Source organism: Pezoporus occidentalis, unplaced genomic scaffold, assembly GCF_034315485.1.
Source record: "Pezoporus occidentalis ecotype Australia unplaced genomic scaffold, CSIRO_AGI_Poc_V1 ctg3, whole genome shotgun sequence".
NCBI lineage: Eukaryota > Metazoa > Chordata > Aves > Psittaciformes > Psittacidae > Pezoporus > Pezoporus occidentalis.
Window position 1 is genome coordinate 19,467,736 of NW_026914940.1, and position 13,462 is coordinate 19,481,197.

Below are 13,462 nucleotides of genomic sequence, written 5' to 3' on the forward strand. Positions count from 1 at the left end.
GCAGCACAGGGCAGAAAACAAGATGGAAAAGGCTGAGAAAGGATGGGTTGAGATAAGGACAAGAAATCACTCACCAGTTACTATGAGTTACCAGTTACAGGCAAAAAAGACTCAAAATTTGGGAAGATTATTGCCAATTAATAACAAGATAGGACAGTGGACATAAAAATAAAGCTAGAAACACCTTCCTCCGACCCCTTCCTTCTTCCCATGCTCAGTTACACTCCTGAATCTCCTACTTCCGCCCCCCAAGCAGCACAGGTGAGTAGCGAATGGGTGTTGTGGTCAGACTTTAGCACTTCAGCTCTGCTGTTCCCTCCTCACACTTTTGCCCTGCTCCACCATGGGATATAGTCCTTAACGAACTGCTCCAACATGGGTCTATCCAATGGGCAGCTGTTCAAGAAATAGTCCAGCATGGGTCCCTCCCAAAGGGTGCAGTTCTTCTGCTGGACTGCTCTGGCAGGGATCCCCTCACAAGCCACAGGTCCTGCCAGGAGCCTGCTCCAGCACAGGCTGCCCACATGGTCACAGCCTCCTTCAGGTATCTCCCTCCTCCAGCGCAGTGTCCTGTCCAGGCTGCAGATGGATATCTGCTCCACCATCCATCTCCATGGGCTGCAGGGGCACATCCTGCTTCACCATGGTCTGCACCATAGGCTGCAAAGGAATCTCTGCTATAGCACCTGGAGCACCACCTCCTCCTCTCCTTCTTCACTGACCTTGATATCTAGAGAACTGTTTCCCCACATTTTTCTCACTCCTCTTTCTCATAGCTGCTGCACAGCATTTTTTATCTTCTCTTAAATATGTTGTTGCAGAGACACCACCAGTGTTGCTGATGGTATCAGCTTTGGCCAGCGGTGGGTCCATTTTGGAGCTGGCTGAAACCAGCTCTGTCTGATACGAGGGCAGCTCGTGGTGTCTTCTCACAGAAGGCACCCCTGCAGCCTCACCCCAACACGTGGACACGTAAGCCCAGTACAAATACTTAGTCCATACTGCAAAAGAAGTGATACAATTTTTAGTTACAAATCTAGTGAGTTACAAGCTTCCATATAACTCTTACATAAGTTTTCATTTATTATGGCATTATGAACCTAATTTTGAATTAAAAGGCAAAGAATAATCAGGTTGATGGGCAATAATTCAGTAACAATCACACACAGAGAAATTATTTGAATAAAAACATATTAAACTGAAACTAAGGCTAAAATAAGTTTCAGTAATGTAAATACAAAAAACTATTATGCAGATGTTCCAACCATCTGTAAAAGAGACACTAATGATGACCAAACATATTAAGCAATAGCAATTCACAGTACAGCTCATCTAAATCGCCTTCCACATCACGATAATACCATTCAGTAACTTTTATAAATACTGAATAATAGTTACTTGTATCCAAAATAGAAGATATTTAATGGCAATTTTCCTCTTTTAACAAAAGCCACAATCTTTCTTGTGGCCAGCTTTACTGAATACCTAGTAGAGCCAAAGGGAAGCAGAAGCCGTTTTAAAATAGGTCATCATTATTAAGGAAGTGCTTAGTCTTATTTGTGTTAGGAACAGTAGTCCCTTTGAAAGACAAATTTTTCATGGATTACTACAATAAAACACTCCTAAGCTCTTGACAAGTTAAAACCTTATGGGTATGAAAAGTAACAAAAAATGCTGCCAATTCTAAACTTCTCTTTCTTATGATTTAACCTAAGACTAAAACTGAGTATATCACTAAATTATTTCAATAATAACAATATAGAAAAAATATACAACAGAGCCTTTATTTAGTCAATGACTGAACTATTGAATTTTACTAGTAAACTTTCAGGAAATCCTTTCTTATTAAAAGAGTACACATAATTTGAGAAGAATATTTTATATTCTTTATATGCAAAATGGGTAAAAACTAAATAAATAAAAAGCCCCTCTGACTTAATGAATTTCGTACTTGCAAATAACTTATCTTACTGAGTTAAGAAACAGTTACTTAGGTCTGAGATGTTAAGCTGGGGCACAAGTGTCAGTGTGATCATGGCTTAATGATACAACTATTATCACTCTTGTTTGTGCAGAACAAATATTACCATTCATACCAATAGCTAAAAATCTAACTAAATACTTTTTTGTCTTTCTCCAAATAAAAGCTTCTTTTATACATGAGAATATCTGTGTTATAAATACTTTTCAAATATATAACTCAGAACAAATTTTAGACAAGAACACTTGGTAAATTCTGCGGAAGACGTTCTCATAGACACTCCAAGTAGCTAAAAACACTTATCTTCCAACCATGCCTAAAGAAATTCAAAAGACATAAATGTACATCAGTGCTGAAATATACTTCATTGAATTTCATTCATCTTTGGCCACCTGCATGTTCAGATATCAAGCAGACGTAAGAATTCAACACTTTCAAGCATTAAGTACTTTCTCTGTACTCTATCCTGAAAATACCTTTTCTTGGCTCAGTGCCTTCACAGCACCCTCTATAGCACTTTTTCAGATAAACCATAAACCGGGTTGGAAACAATATATTTGAATTTTCTGATACATACTTTTAAATGTGGAAGATACAGTTTTTAAAAAGAAACATGGATAGTATGTAAAATACAATTATTTTTTTTCAATCATATTGAGGTTTAGCTTACCTTTACAACATGCTAACTTCTGAATTTCCCTAGCATTTTTGGTAAAGTTCAGAGAATAATTAAAATTACTGCTTCACTTGAAATGTCTTCTGATGTGACATATATTATCACGGAAGTCACATCAACACTTGAAAAGTATCTGCCATTCAGTTAAATTTAGCTTCACAAATCTACCACTTATACACAAATCAGACTATCCACAAATCATCCACATGCATAACTTTGCAGCCAAGCCAATAAATTATTAAAAATCAGAACAAGAAGGTTCATTCCATTTATAAATTAAAATTAATTTCTTATTTTTAAATAGTTCATACTGCTTACTGTGATATGTCATATCTGCAATGTTACAAGTACTTTGAAAAAAAGGAAGACTTTCCCAAAACATTTTAACTTTAGTACAAAGCACGTGTTCAATAAAAGTATAATCCTTAGCCTCCTAAATGTAACAGTGATACTATTTTTCTAGCTGTTAGATAATACATTGTTCAGCTGTCACTGTGTAGCAGTTGGTTACACAGAATGAAATAAATCATAATTGCAGTCACTATCCAAATTAATGGAAGAATGCTGAATCAAAACCCATGTTCTCAAAATGTCTTAGGACCTGATTCATCAAAAATATATTTGATATCTATACACAACATCTGCAGATACCTGTTCATCAAGGCTTTTAAAGCAAGAAAGTGCTGAATTCAGAACTCACAGCAATTCAATAGTAGTTTTTTAATAGACTACTATCAAAAGGGACACAGCAACTTGTAAACGCACAATAGCTAAATAAACATTGTTTGAGCAATCACTAACTGGCAGAAAAGAAAAAATTCAAAGCATATAAGGTATTCAAAGCATATATTGAAAGGTCTCTAGCTTCCATTGATACATAGCAAAAGAGTGTGTAAGTAATAGAAATTACAAACTTAAACTGAGTTTATAAAGTTTTCTTAGGCTCTGAAAGTCACGCTGATATAAGGTTATAATACAAAACTCCTATGTTTGTAACTTCTCATCTAGCAATCAGAGTAGCTTCTGCTATGAGATTCTATCTGGCTTAAAATATCCATTCTTCTAGGTGAATGGCATTTGAAAATTTTCTTTGCAATGTACTTTTGTTGATAGGTATGCTTAATTCCACATGCTAGAAAGATCTTATTTTCCAAGGTCTTCTTTTAGATCTCATTCTTCAAAGGCTTTTTGAACAAAGTATAAAAGATATGTACGGCCCAGCACAAGCACTCCAGGAGGTTCATCGATTGTGTGGAAGACAACTTCCTTCTGCAAGTAATAGAGGAGCCAACAAGGAGAGGTGCCATGCTTGACCTCGTGCTCACAAACAGGGAAGGGCTTGTTTTAAATGTGACTCTCCAGGGCAGCCTTGGGTACAGCAATCATGAGATGGTCGAATTTGAGATCCTCAGGACAGTGAGAAAAGCGTGCAGCAAGCTCACTGCCCTGGACTTCAAGAGAGCAGACTGTGGCCTCTTCAGGAACCTGCTTAGTAAGGTCTATGGGATATAGTCCTAGAGGGCAGGGAGGCCCAAGATTGTTGGTTGATATTCAAGGATCACCTGCTACAAGCCCACAAGTGTTGTGTCCCGACTAGAAGGAAGTGCATCAGGAGGGCCAGGAGACTTCCATGGATGGATAAGGAGCTGGTAAGGAAACTTCAAAGGAAAAAAGAGGCTTATAAAAGGTGGAAGCAAGGACAAGTGGCCTGGGAAAAGTACAGGGATGTTGTCCAGGAAGCTAGGTACCAGGTTAGGAAAGCTGAGGCCCAGTTAGAATTAAACTTGGCTAGGCATGTGAAAGATAACAGGAAAGGATTCTGTAATTACATTGCAAATAAAAGACAGACTAGGGACAACGTGGGCCCTCTCTGAAAGCTCTCAGGAGAACTGGCTACCATGGATTTGGAGAAGGATGAGGTTCTGATTGACTTCTTTGCCTCAGTCTTCACTGGCAAAGGCTCTCACCACACCACCCAAATCTTGGAAGGCACACCCAGGGACTGTGAGAATGAAGACCTTGGGCCCACTGTAGGAGAGGAACTGGTCTGAGACCATCTTAAGAACCTGAACGTGCACAAGTCCATGGGACCTGATGAAATCCATCTGCGGGTCCTGAAGGAGCTGGTGAATGAAGCTGCTAAACCAATATCCATCATATTTGAAAAATCATGGCAGTCAGGTGAAGTTCCCTATGACTGGAAAAAGGGAAATATAACCCCCATTTTCTCCCCTATCAAAATTCATGAATTTTATTTCAATTTATCAAAATGCAGCTAAGATCACTCTGCAAACATGCTTAGGCAGAGAAATGTGATGACAGCTGATATTTGAAGACTATAAAAGGACTGTCTTCTATGTTCAATGAAAACAGAAAACAGTATAAACTACTTTGAACTCTTACTCCCCAAAAATTATATGTATTATCTTCTGAAATGCACTGAAATGCTACTCCCCTGTACAATCTTGTATTGTTACATTAACTCTTATAATCTCAGTCCTGACAGATCCCTTCGCAGCTTCAAGACAACACCTTGGAGAAACAACATGAGGAAACAGTCACAACATATATCATGCAGAATCAGCTTTTCAGCAAATCACTGATTCGCTAGTTTTATCACCAGAAGTTTAACAAAACACAAGATGCTGGAGTTTACTGAGTTTACAAAAGTACTACCAGACTTGATGTAAACTGCTCTTAATCATAAACTATAATATACCCTCAACAGATAGTTATACTTCAAGGATGTAACAGTTCCTCCTATTACACCACATAGCCCTGCAAAAGAGACAAAATCTAAACTCAGTGAACATTGATAACTGTGGTTTGATTTGAATTTAAGATTTATAACACGAATGCATTTGTGAAAGACAACTGGTTTTGAAAGCCATTTCTAAACAATTAGTATTTAAAGAGATTCTTCCTCCTCATGAGTCTAAATTAAGAAGACTCACTCTTGCCCATTTTTAAAGAGATTAGGTTGTCTGTGATAACTTGCAGCCATTAACCATGGTATAGTAAGACATATGATTAAGACAGCCCACATGACCTATCTTAACTTTAAAATCATTGCCCTCTCAAAGCTCATTTCTAAGGCGTAATGTCTGCTGCAGTCAAACAAGTATAGAAGAGATCACAACTCCTCATTTCTTGTGTTCTTCTGAGTTTTATCTCCCCAAGTTCCTATCAAAAAAGGACCTCGGAGAAGATGTTGGAGAAAAAGGAAAGACAGCAATACAAAAGCATCCTTCCTGGAAAAGGTAGGCCTACGGGTGCTAGAAACATTCATAACCTTCTGACTGATTGCAAATGTGGTAAAATGGTAAAACTTTAAGGAATCCAGCAAAACAGAGGCATGAGAGGGGGCATTCGGCTGAAATAAATTCCCAAGACTGTCAAATCTACCTTACAGATAAAAACTGAACATCCATATACATGGATAAACCCATATTCCACTGGATTACATTTCAAACAACTATATTCATTTTTTCTCCTTATTCCAGAACTCTGAATATGCTGCAAGTATTTTAAACATTCACTGGCAGGGTAAAAACATATTTTATATCAGTTATGTAGTAACCTATCAGTTCTGTGTATTTTTGCACTTGCAATATATCTCCTAATTAAGCTGTTATTTCAATGGAAAAATCAATTATTTGACATTCTCAGTTATTTAAACATTACCCAGCACACAGATGTGTGCAGACAAAATCCAGAGTGGACCATTCAGTCCTCTAACCTCACCTCCAGACACCACAGCATTTCACCCATTCACCGCTTTCTAGGATATAGTCTCAGCACCTTAAATTATGATTTACACTCTTGTCTTTCAGATGTAAAATTAATTTGCAAAAAGAGATTAGACAAAATTTCAGAAGCACATACTGACTAGTGTTAACTACCTATTTTTTGAGTTCTTTGTTAACTATATCCTGTATCAGCTTTTTTTTTTTCAGCCCCATATGATGTCAGGCCTTTGCACATGCAACCCATTCTGCTTGTACTTCTTGAATGTGGGAACATCAGCACTATTGCACTCTTCTGAAATTTTACTCAACATAAACATCAGCAAGATCAGTAATTAGTGTAACTGCCAGTCTGTATAATCTCCAGATACATTCTGCTTAGTCACTAAGAGGAAGTACTCCTGCTAGTATTTGTAGACACTGCCCAAAAGTATGCTAGATCATTTAGAGAACAGTTATAAACAGTGGGTCTTCTTGAAGAACAAATAGTACAAACGCAACATCATGACAAGTATTACCTACAATATAAGATGTCTAAGCATGTGGTAAGAGAGAAGGGCAAGGAATAATGACCATTTTGAGAGAGGACCAAAAAGCAATACAAATTGTTAAAACAAAAGAAAGAGGAAATTATAACATTAAAGAGAGTAGAGAACAAGGTGGTAAGAACAGAAAAGGGCATGAAAGAGGGCAGGGCATGAAATGGGACAGCTATCTTCCTCAACTATGTATTTTTGTATAACTTCCACTATCACTTATTTTACACTGTGTTATTACTTTTAAAGTTACCTTGACCATATTTTATTTTATAATACATAGAAACAAGAGGAAAATGATGAGTGGTATAGCAATGGGGTGTTCTGATCAGCACTCCAGATTCAGACAAAACACAGTGTAAAGTTATGGAAGCATTAACTTAAACAACACTGCCTGGAGTACTAGTTTATCATCAAGCCAAAAGCAAATCTTTTTGCATTACCCTATACCCTTTCAAAATCCTCATATACATTACCTCTATTTTCAAAAAACAAAATCCAAAAATCACCACCTACATCGTTTTCATCCCTTCAGCCCTGGAATCCAAATCTTAAACACACAATGCTTTTAAAGCAGTGAAAATCAGAGTTGATTATTTATAAAGTAGGATAATTGTTTATAAAGCACTACAATAGCTTTGTGAGGCAGATATTTACACTACTGTGACTCACAGCCATCAATCTATCACTTTCTCTCCCTGAGGCCCAGCACCCTGCCCCACATCCCACCCACCCACAGTGACACTCAGAACCCACACAGTCTAGCTTCTTTGAGGGCTTCTTGTCAGAGATTTTGTTTCAGTCAGTGTAGCTACCCAATTTTTACCATGGCTGTACAATCACCAACACAGCAACTAAGCACAAGCAAGTTCGCAGTCAGTCAAGCCTTCCTAAAGCTTACTCTGGACTTGAAAGTAGTGGCTAACAGAGAGCCACCATTCTGTAGCTAGCCCACCATGTTTCCATCTGTCTTCTCTCCCTGGATAAAACAGATGACAATGCCAGCTGATTTTAGGCGGACACAAATACAAAGAAATCCTAAGGACCTCATGGTTAACCCGTGATGCTTTGCAAATTCGTGAAATGATGGATGATTTCATAACGAAATTCCTCTTGGGAAAATTTGTCTTCTACTGGGCCAAACTATCCATACCCAAGAGAAAATGAAATGTCTGTATTTTCAGAGCTCCAGAGCTGACTTTACAAGGAGAGCATTTTATCTTTAGGATAGCTAGGAAAAGGATCTCAAAACTCATGATTCTACAAACAGAAAAGTGTATATGCATATCACACAGGCTTAAACATAAGTCTTTATAAATAATGTCAGCATCCTAGCATCTTCTAAGAATCTTTTTTCTGTGGGTATCCTCTCAAGCTAGTCCTTTCATATAGAAATAAAGTACAAATTAAAAGTAAAAAAGCACATATGCAAAATATACATTCAGTAACCTTGTCAAAAAGGCACCACCTTAGTACATGACATTCAAAATGAACTCCAAGGGTCCCAAAAATTCCAGAAGAGAGACAGTCAAAGCAGCAGAGTTTGCTGCCCATCCTTCTTTTTAAGGCAGAAGCTCCACCACAGGAATACAGAAGTTCCACCACAGGAATACAGTGCACAACTGCAGCCAGGCGTATTTCACAGACCAAACCAGGCCAAAGGAGAGAGCAAATCTGGAAAGCTTCTGTTCTCCATGCCATCATGTTCCAGCAAATCCTGGCAAGAATTCATGCTGACCTGATCACTATTAGTTGCTACAGATTACAACTCAATACCATCTGCATTTCCTTTCCCCAGGAAGAGTAAAACAAGCATAAGGAGAAGAAGTTATGTATCTATTTTAAATCCACACATATTTACCCCAGGGAGTGAAAGGAGAAGAATAAATAGTCCACATTACAGATGTGAGTCACACTACTTAATGCACTTTTGGAAGATGCTCAAATACCACAGTGATGGGCACACCATAAGAATCTGAAAAGCACAAAACAGAAATAGAATGGAGAAAGGAAGTAGAGCCCAGCAACTAGCCATTCATACTGACACTCAATCACCATAAATTATCAAAAAAAAAAAAAAAAGAGGAAAACCATGCTTGCTGCTTTCTACAACATTTGAACAGTTCTTGTGATAACATCTCTAAATGTCAACTCTTGTTTTCAGCCTCCCTTTTTATCCTCCCATAATTCTCCATGGAATGAAATGACACAATTTTATTGCTTAGTCAGACAAAAATACCTCCCACTTCAAAAGGAGCTTGCCTTCGAGGAGAATTACACTTGAACAAAGACGGCAGGATTTAGCTCTATATTTATCTCTATGCAATAACAGTAGCTCATTCACATAAATATGGGGGTTTTTCTTTCTTCTGCTTTCTCTTCTCTTGACAGAAGAAAAACATCTGTCAAGAGAATTAAATTCAGTAATATCTACCTAAAAATGCAGTGCAAGCTCTGGGATGACTTTGTGGAGGGCTGTGCTTAATAAATCTGTAGATATTTTCAGAAATAAACATGTACCTGACAGTTCAAGGAGCTACTTCACTTTAAGAAAAATTAAACTGTCAAGTTATTCATCTGACATCAGGTCACTTGTCAGCATCCTGTAAAATACTATGGGCCCTCTATACAAATCTCACTGACAACAGCATTTTCCTGAGTAAGCTGTTTTAGGCTATCCATTGTGTTTAAATTTGATGTCACACAATTTCCCTTGTGGCTTATACTCATCTTTAGCAAGAAATAATGAGAAATTAAATCTCACATGAAGTTTATCTTTAGATTTGTGAAGACCTTTCTTTTGTCCATTCTCTGCTTCCAAGATTCTGAAGACTTCAAATTAAAACAGTTCTGGTTCCTTTCTTAAGTTGGTTTTACCTTGTTATTACTTGAGAACAGCTTATTTTCCATTTGTAGGCTTAACAGTTCAAGCTGATCCTAGTATCATACTGAAATTGTCCTTCGTATTGGATCATAAGTAGTACTGTCTTCAACAAAGGCTGCCGGGAGCGGTCTTTAAAACTGCAATGCTATTACTAAATATCTAAACTGTAGCTTGAATAATTTTCCATTTCCTTCTTTGTTAATGATTTTAGGGGTGCAGAAATTTTAGACAAAAATTGGTGGTTTTTTTTTATATGCCACACAATTTAGCACTGTAAAGGAGTCTAAAATGCTTTAAAAGTATCACAATAGCAGCAAATTTTACAGCTGAAGACTAAGAGGCAGTGACAAAACAAGATATGGCACTTTATTTCCAGTGCTCGCACCACTCTGACATTCTTGAAAATGTTCACCCAATAAAAGAACCTTTTTAAACAGACACTGAAATAGTTTGAGAAGATCGCCTCACAGTTTAGTAGGTGCCACACAAACGATAGCTAAAGTTTTTGTTATGACACAAACACTAATGCCATGAATCTTGGAAACAGACTTCCACAGCCAACAGCTAAAGCCTAGAAGCCAGCTTCCAGGTACTGAGTGTGATGGGCCAGCTGCAGGTAACAAGACCAAGCCACAGTACTGATTTTGGTATAAAAAACAGCTTAGTGTTTCAACTTCACAACACTCACAAAAATCATAGCCACGACAGCAGTAGCTTTGCCTATTTTTAAGCCACCAGAAGTCCGCATGATTCCTGTGCCATGAAGAGAGAACAGTTTCCTTGAGTTTACTCCGCTCCCCTCTCCCGGCAGCCGAGGGGAGGGCACGGCCCGCGCCGCGCACCACAGCGGGACCCCCGCACCTTTGGCGGGGCCGGATCCCCGCGAGGCCGGGGGCTCATGCCTTCCCCACCCGTGTCCGGCCAGCAACGGACTGGGCTGCAGGAGCTGCAGAGCCGCGGACAGCTCCCGGGGCTGGAGCCGGGCCGCGGACAGCTCCCGGGGCTGGAGCCGGGCCGCGGACAGCTCCCGGGGCTGGAGCCGGGCCGCGGACAGCTCCCGGGGCTGGAGCCGGGCCGCGGACAGCTCCCGGGGCTGGAGCCGGGCCGCGGACAGCTCCCGGGGCTGAGCAGGGCGGGCTGCAGGGAGTCCCGCTTCCCCGGGCGCCGGAACTCACGCTTGGAAAGAGCAGCGGGGCGGGGGCGGGCGGCAGACACGTTGTCGGGGGAAGATGGCGGCTGTGGCAAACCCACCCCAGCGAGACGGCCGGCGCCAAGGCCCCGGCGGTCTCTCTCTGCCCCGGGCGGCCGCACCAGTGCCCCGCAGGGCCGGCGCCACCAGCCCCGAGCCCGCCGCGCCCCCGGGATGGGGCCCGATGCCGCCGATCCGCCCCCATCCGGCGGCGCCAACCGCCGCCCCGACCCACCCCCCCTTCCTCCTGATGGCACACGCCGGGTGAGAACGGCACCTGTGCGGCCATGTTGGGCGCCTTGCCCCCGCCAGCGCCGGGGCGTGCGGAGTCGGAGCCGCCACGCCGCCGCCCGCCTCGTGCCGCGCGGCTGAGGCAAGGCGGCGAGCCCGGGCCGCGGCGCCCCGCCGACTTCCCGGCCCCGACGCTGCCCCGCCGTGCCCCACACTCGCCTGGCGCCGAGCAGCTGCCGAGGCACGGGCACCCCTGCCCGCCCCCCAGCTGCCCGGCTCCTCTCTCCCACCCCGGACGAGTAGCCCCCCGAGGACAGGGAAGAGACCTCCGCGCCCGCGACCACGGGCCGGGAGGACGAGAAAGGGATGCGCCCGCCCTTACTTGAGCACGGATTGCTCCTTCTCCTCTTCCTTCTTCTGGCGGTCCATGACGGCCAGAATGATCTTCCGCTCTTCCTCCGTGAGGTGGCTGAGGTCCGGCATCTCGGGCTGAGGAGCCTGCGGAGGCTGGGGAGCAGCGGGGCCACCCCGGGGCCCGGCGGGAGCCGACATGTTTGAAGGGAGCTCGCCGCCGCTACGGAAAGCGCTGCCCTAACTCCAGCGGGAGCGGCCGCCGCCGGCGCCGGGAGAAGCACATACAAATCAATACCCTGTAATCAACCGGCAGCCTAATGACGGCCCCTCCGGGTAGGGGCGGGGTGGCCAGCAGCCCCGACCTCGCTGCCACCCGCCCGGCCACCGGCTCGCCGGGGGCAGCGGGAGGACGGGGACGGAGGGGCCCCGGGGGCGAGCTGGGGGAGCGGGGGGGGAGAGAGCAGCGCTGGGAGAGGAAGGGCCAGAGGCGGGGAGTGGAGGGAGCGGGGAAAGGGCAGGATTCCTGCGGGAGCGCTGTGGTTTGGGTGCGAGAGCGATTGTCCTAACTCCGAACACCCAGAGGGGAAGGAGGGGGACGGAGCCAGCAGCGGGGGGTCAGGGGACGGGGGCAGAGGCTGCCGGGATGGGCCAGACAGGGGCCGGGTGACAGCGGGGCCCCGGCGCCCCGGGGCGCGCAGCAGGAAAAGCCCCAGCGGGCGAGCGCCAGTCCCGGCCGCCGGCCGCGGCTCATAGTTCCTCGCTGCCGTCCATGGAGGGGCCGGCGGAGCACCGTGCCCGCCTCCCGCCGCCGCCGCCGCCTCCCGCCGCCGCTCCTCCGCCGAGCCGCTCCGCTTCCTGCCGCCGCCTCGCTTGGCTGGTGCCCTCTCGGCTGCGGGATGGAGTCCGCCTAACCCATGGCATGGCGGAGATCCGGAGTCACGGGAGGGGGCTCCGCATCGCCCCGCCGCCTCCCCCACCTCAGCGGGGCCGGGGCCCGGCTGCCGCCCCTAGCGGCACCGCGCGGGTTGGGCGGCGGCGGCAGCGCTTATTTATTTATTTACCCCCGCACGAAAAATGGACGCGATAAAAATCACGCGAGGAAGGACAAGGAGGAGCCAAGGCGGAGGCGACGCGCTAGGAGGACCGAGCCCGGCGGCCGCGGGGGGGCAGAGGGCGGGGAGAACCTGCGCGGCCGCTGCTCCGGACGCCGGGGCTGCTCGGGGTCCAGGCGGGAAGGGGGGGGTAGCCGCTCGGTTGGGCCCGGCCCCGAGCGCAGCCCCAGAGACAAGGAGCCGTCGGGGGCAGCGCCGGCACCGGGAGGAGGAGGCAAGGAAAGGCGAAGAGCCGGGAGGGCAGCGGGTCCGCCACAGCCCTGTCCCCTCGAAGACCGTACGGCTTGGTCTGCAGTTCAGGCTGAGAACCAGAGAGCAACGGCAGGGAAGGCGCTGGACAGATTCCCCCCGGGCTGGGAACAGCACCGGAGTTCGACCGTGCGGGTCAAGCCCAGCAGAGCTACTGCTCCACCATCACCTATATAGCATCCTGCGGACGTGTCCTTAAGCCAACGCAGGTTATAAAATTTCCCCCCACTTCTGTCTGGACAGATTCCTCCAACCCAGCAGAACAGGAACATGACACCAGCGAGAAAAGGCTGGAGAAGGAAGTTCTCCCACCCTGGAAACCAGGCAGTGGTGAACTAAACCTCTCAAACTTCTTTTCCTACCTCTAAATGCTCCACATGGTCAGTCATTTTGATTGCAAGAAATACTTTCTGGAGAATCCTTCAATACCCAAAATGCCATCCAGCCCAAATAAACAGGAAATAATATATTCAAGAACACTGAAGAAACAATTCAATCCAGATC

The 13,462-nt window shown here is 44.8% G+C and overlaps 1 protein-coding gene across 39 annotated transcripts in view; it reads right to left on the reverse strand.

Moving 5' to 3' along the window:
* The window catches only part of RIMS2 (regulating synaptic membrane exocytosis 2), a 455,883-nt gene extending 443,721 nt beyond the window's left edge, over positions 1 to 12,162 (reverse strand). For 12 of the 39 annotated variants that reach the window (XM_062627211.1, XM_062627202.1, XM_062627203.1 and 9 more), the window contains exon 1: positions 11,626 to 12,162. In XM_062627211.1, the coding sequence (XP_062483195.1) occupies positions 11,626 to 11,795 (170 nt within the window). In that variant the 5' untranslated portion in view covers positions 11,796 to 12,162. The remainder of the gene's footprint in view (positions 1 to 11,625) is intronic. The other 27 variants (XM_062627206.1, XM_062627234.1, XM_062627231.1 and 24 more) reach the window with 16 other exon arrangements.
* Positions 12,163 to 13,462: the final 1,300 nt, after the last annotated feature.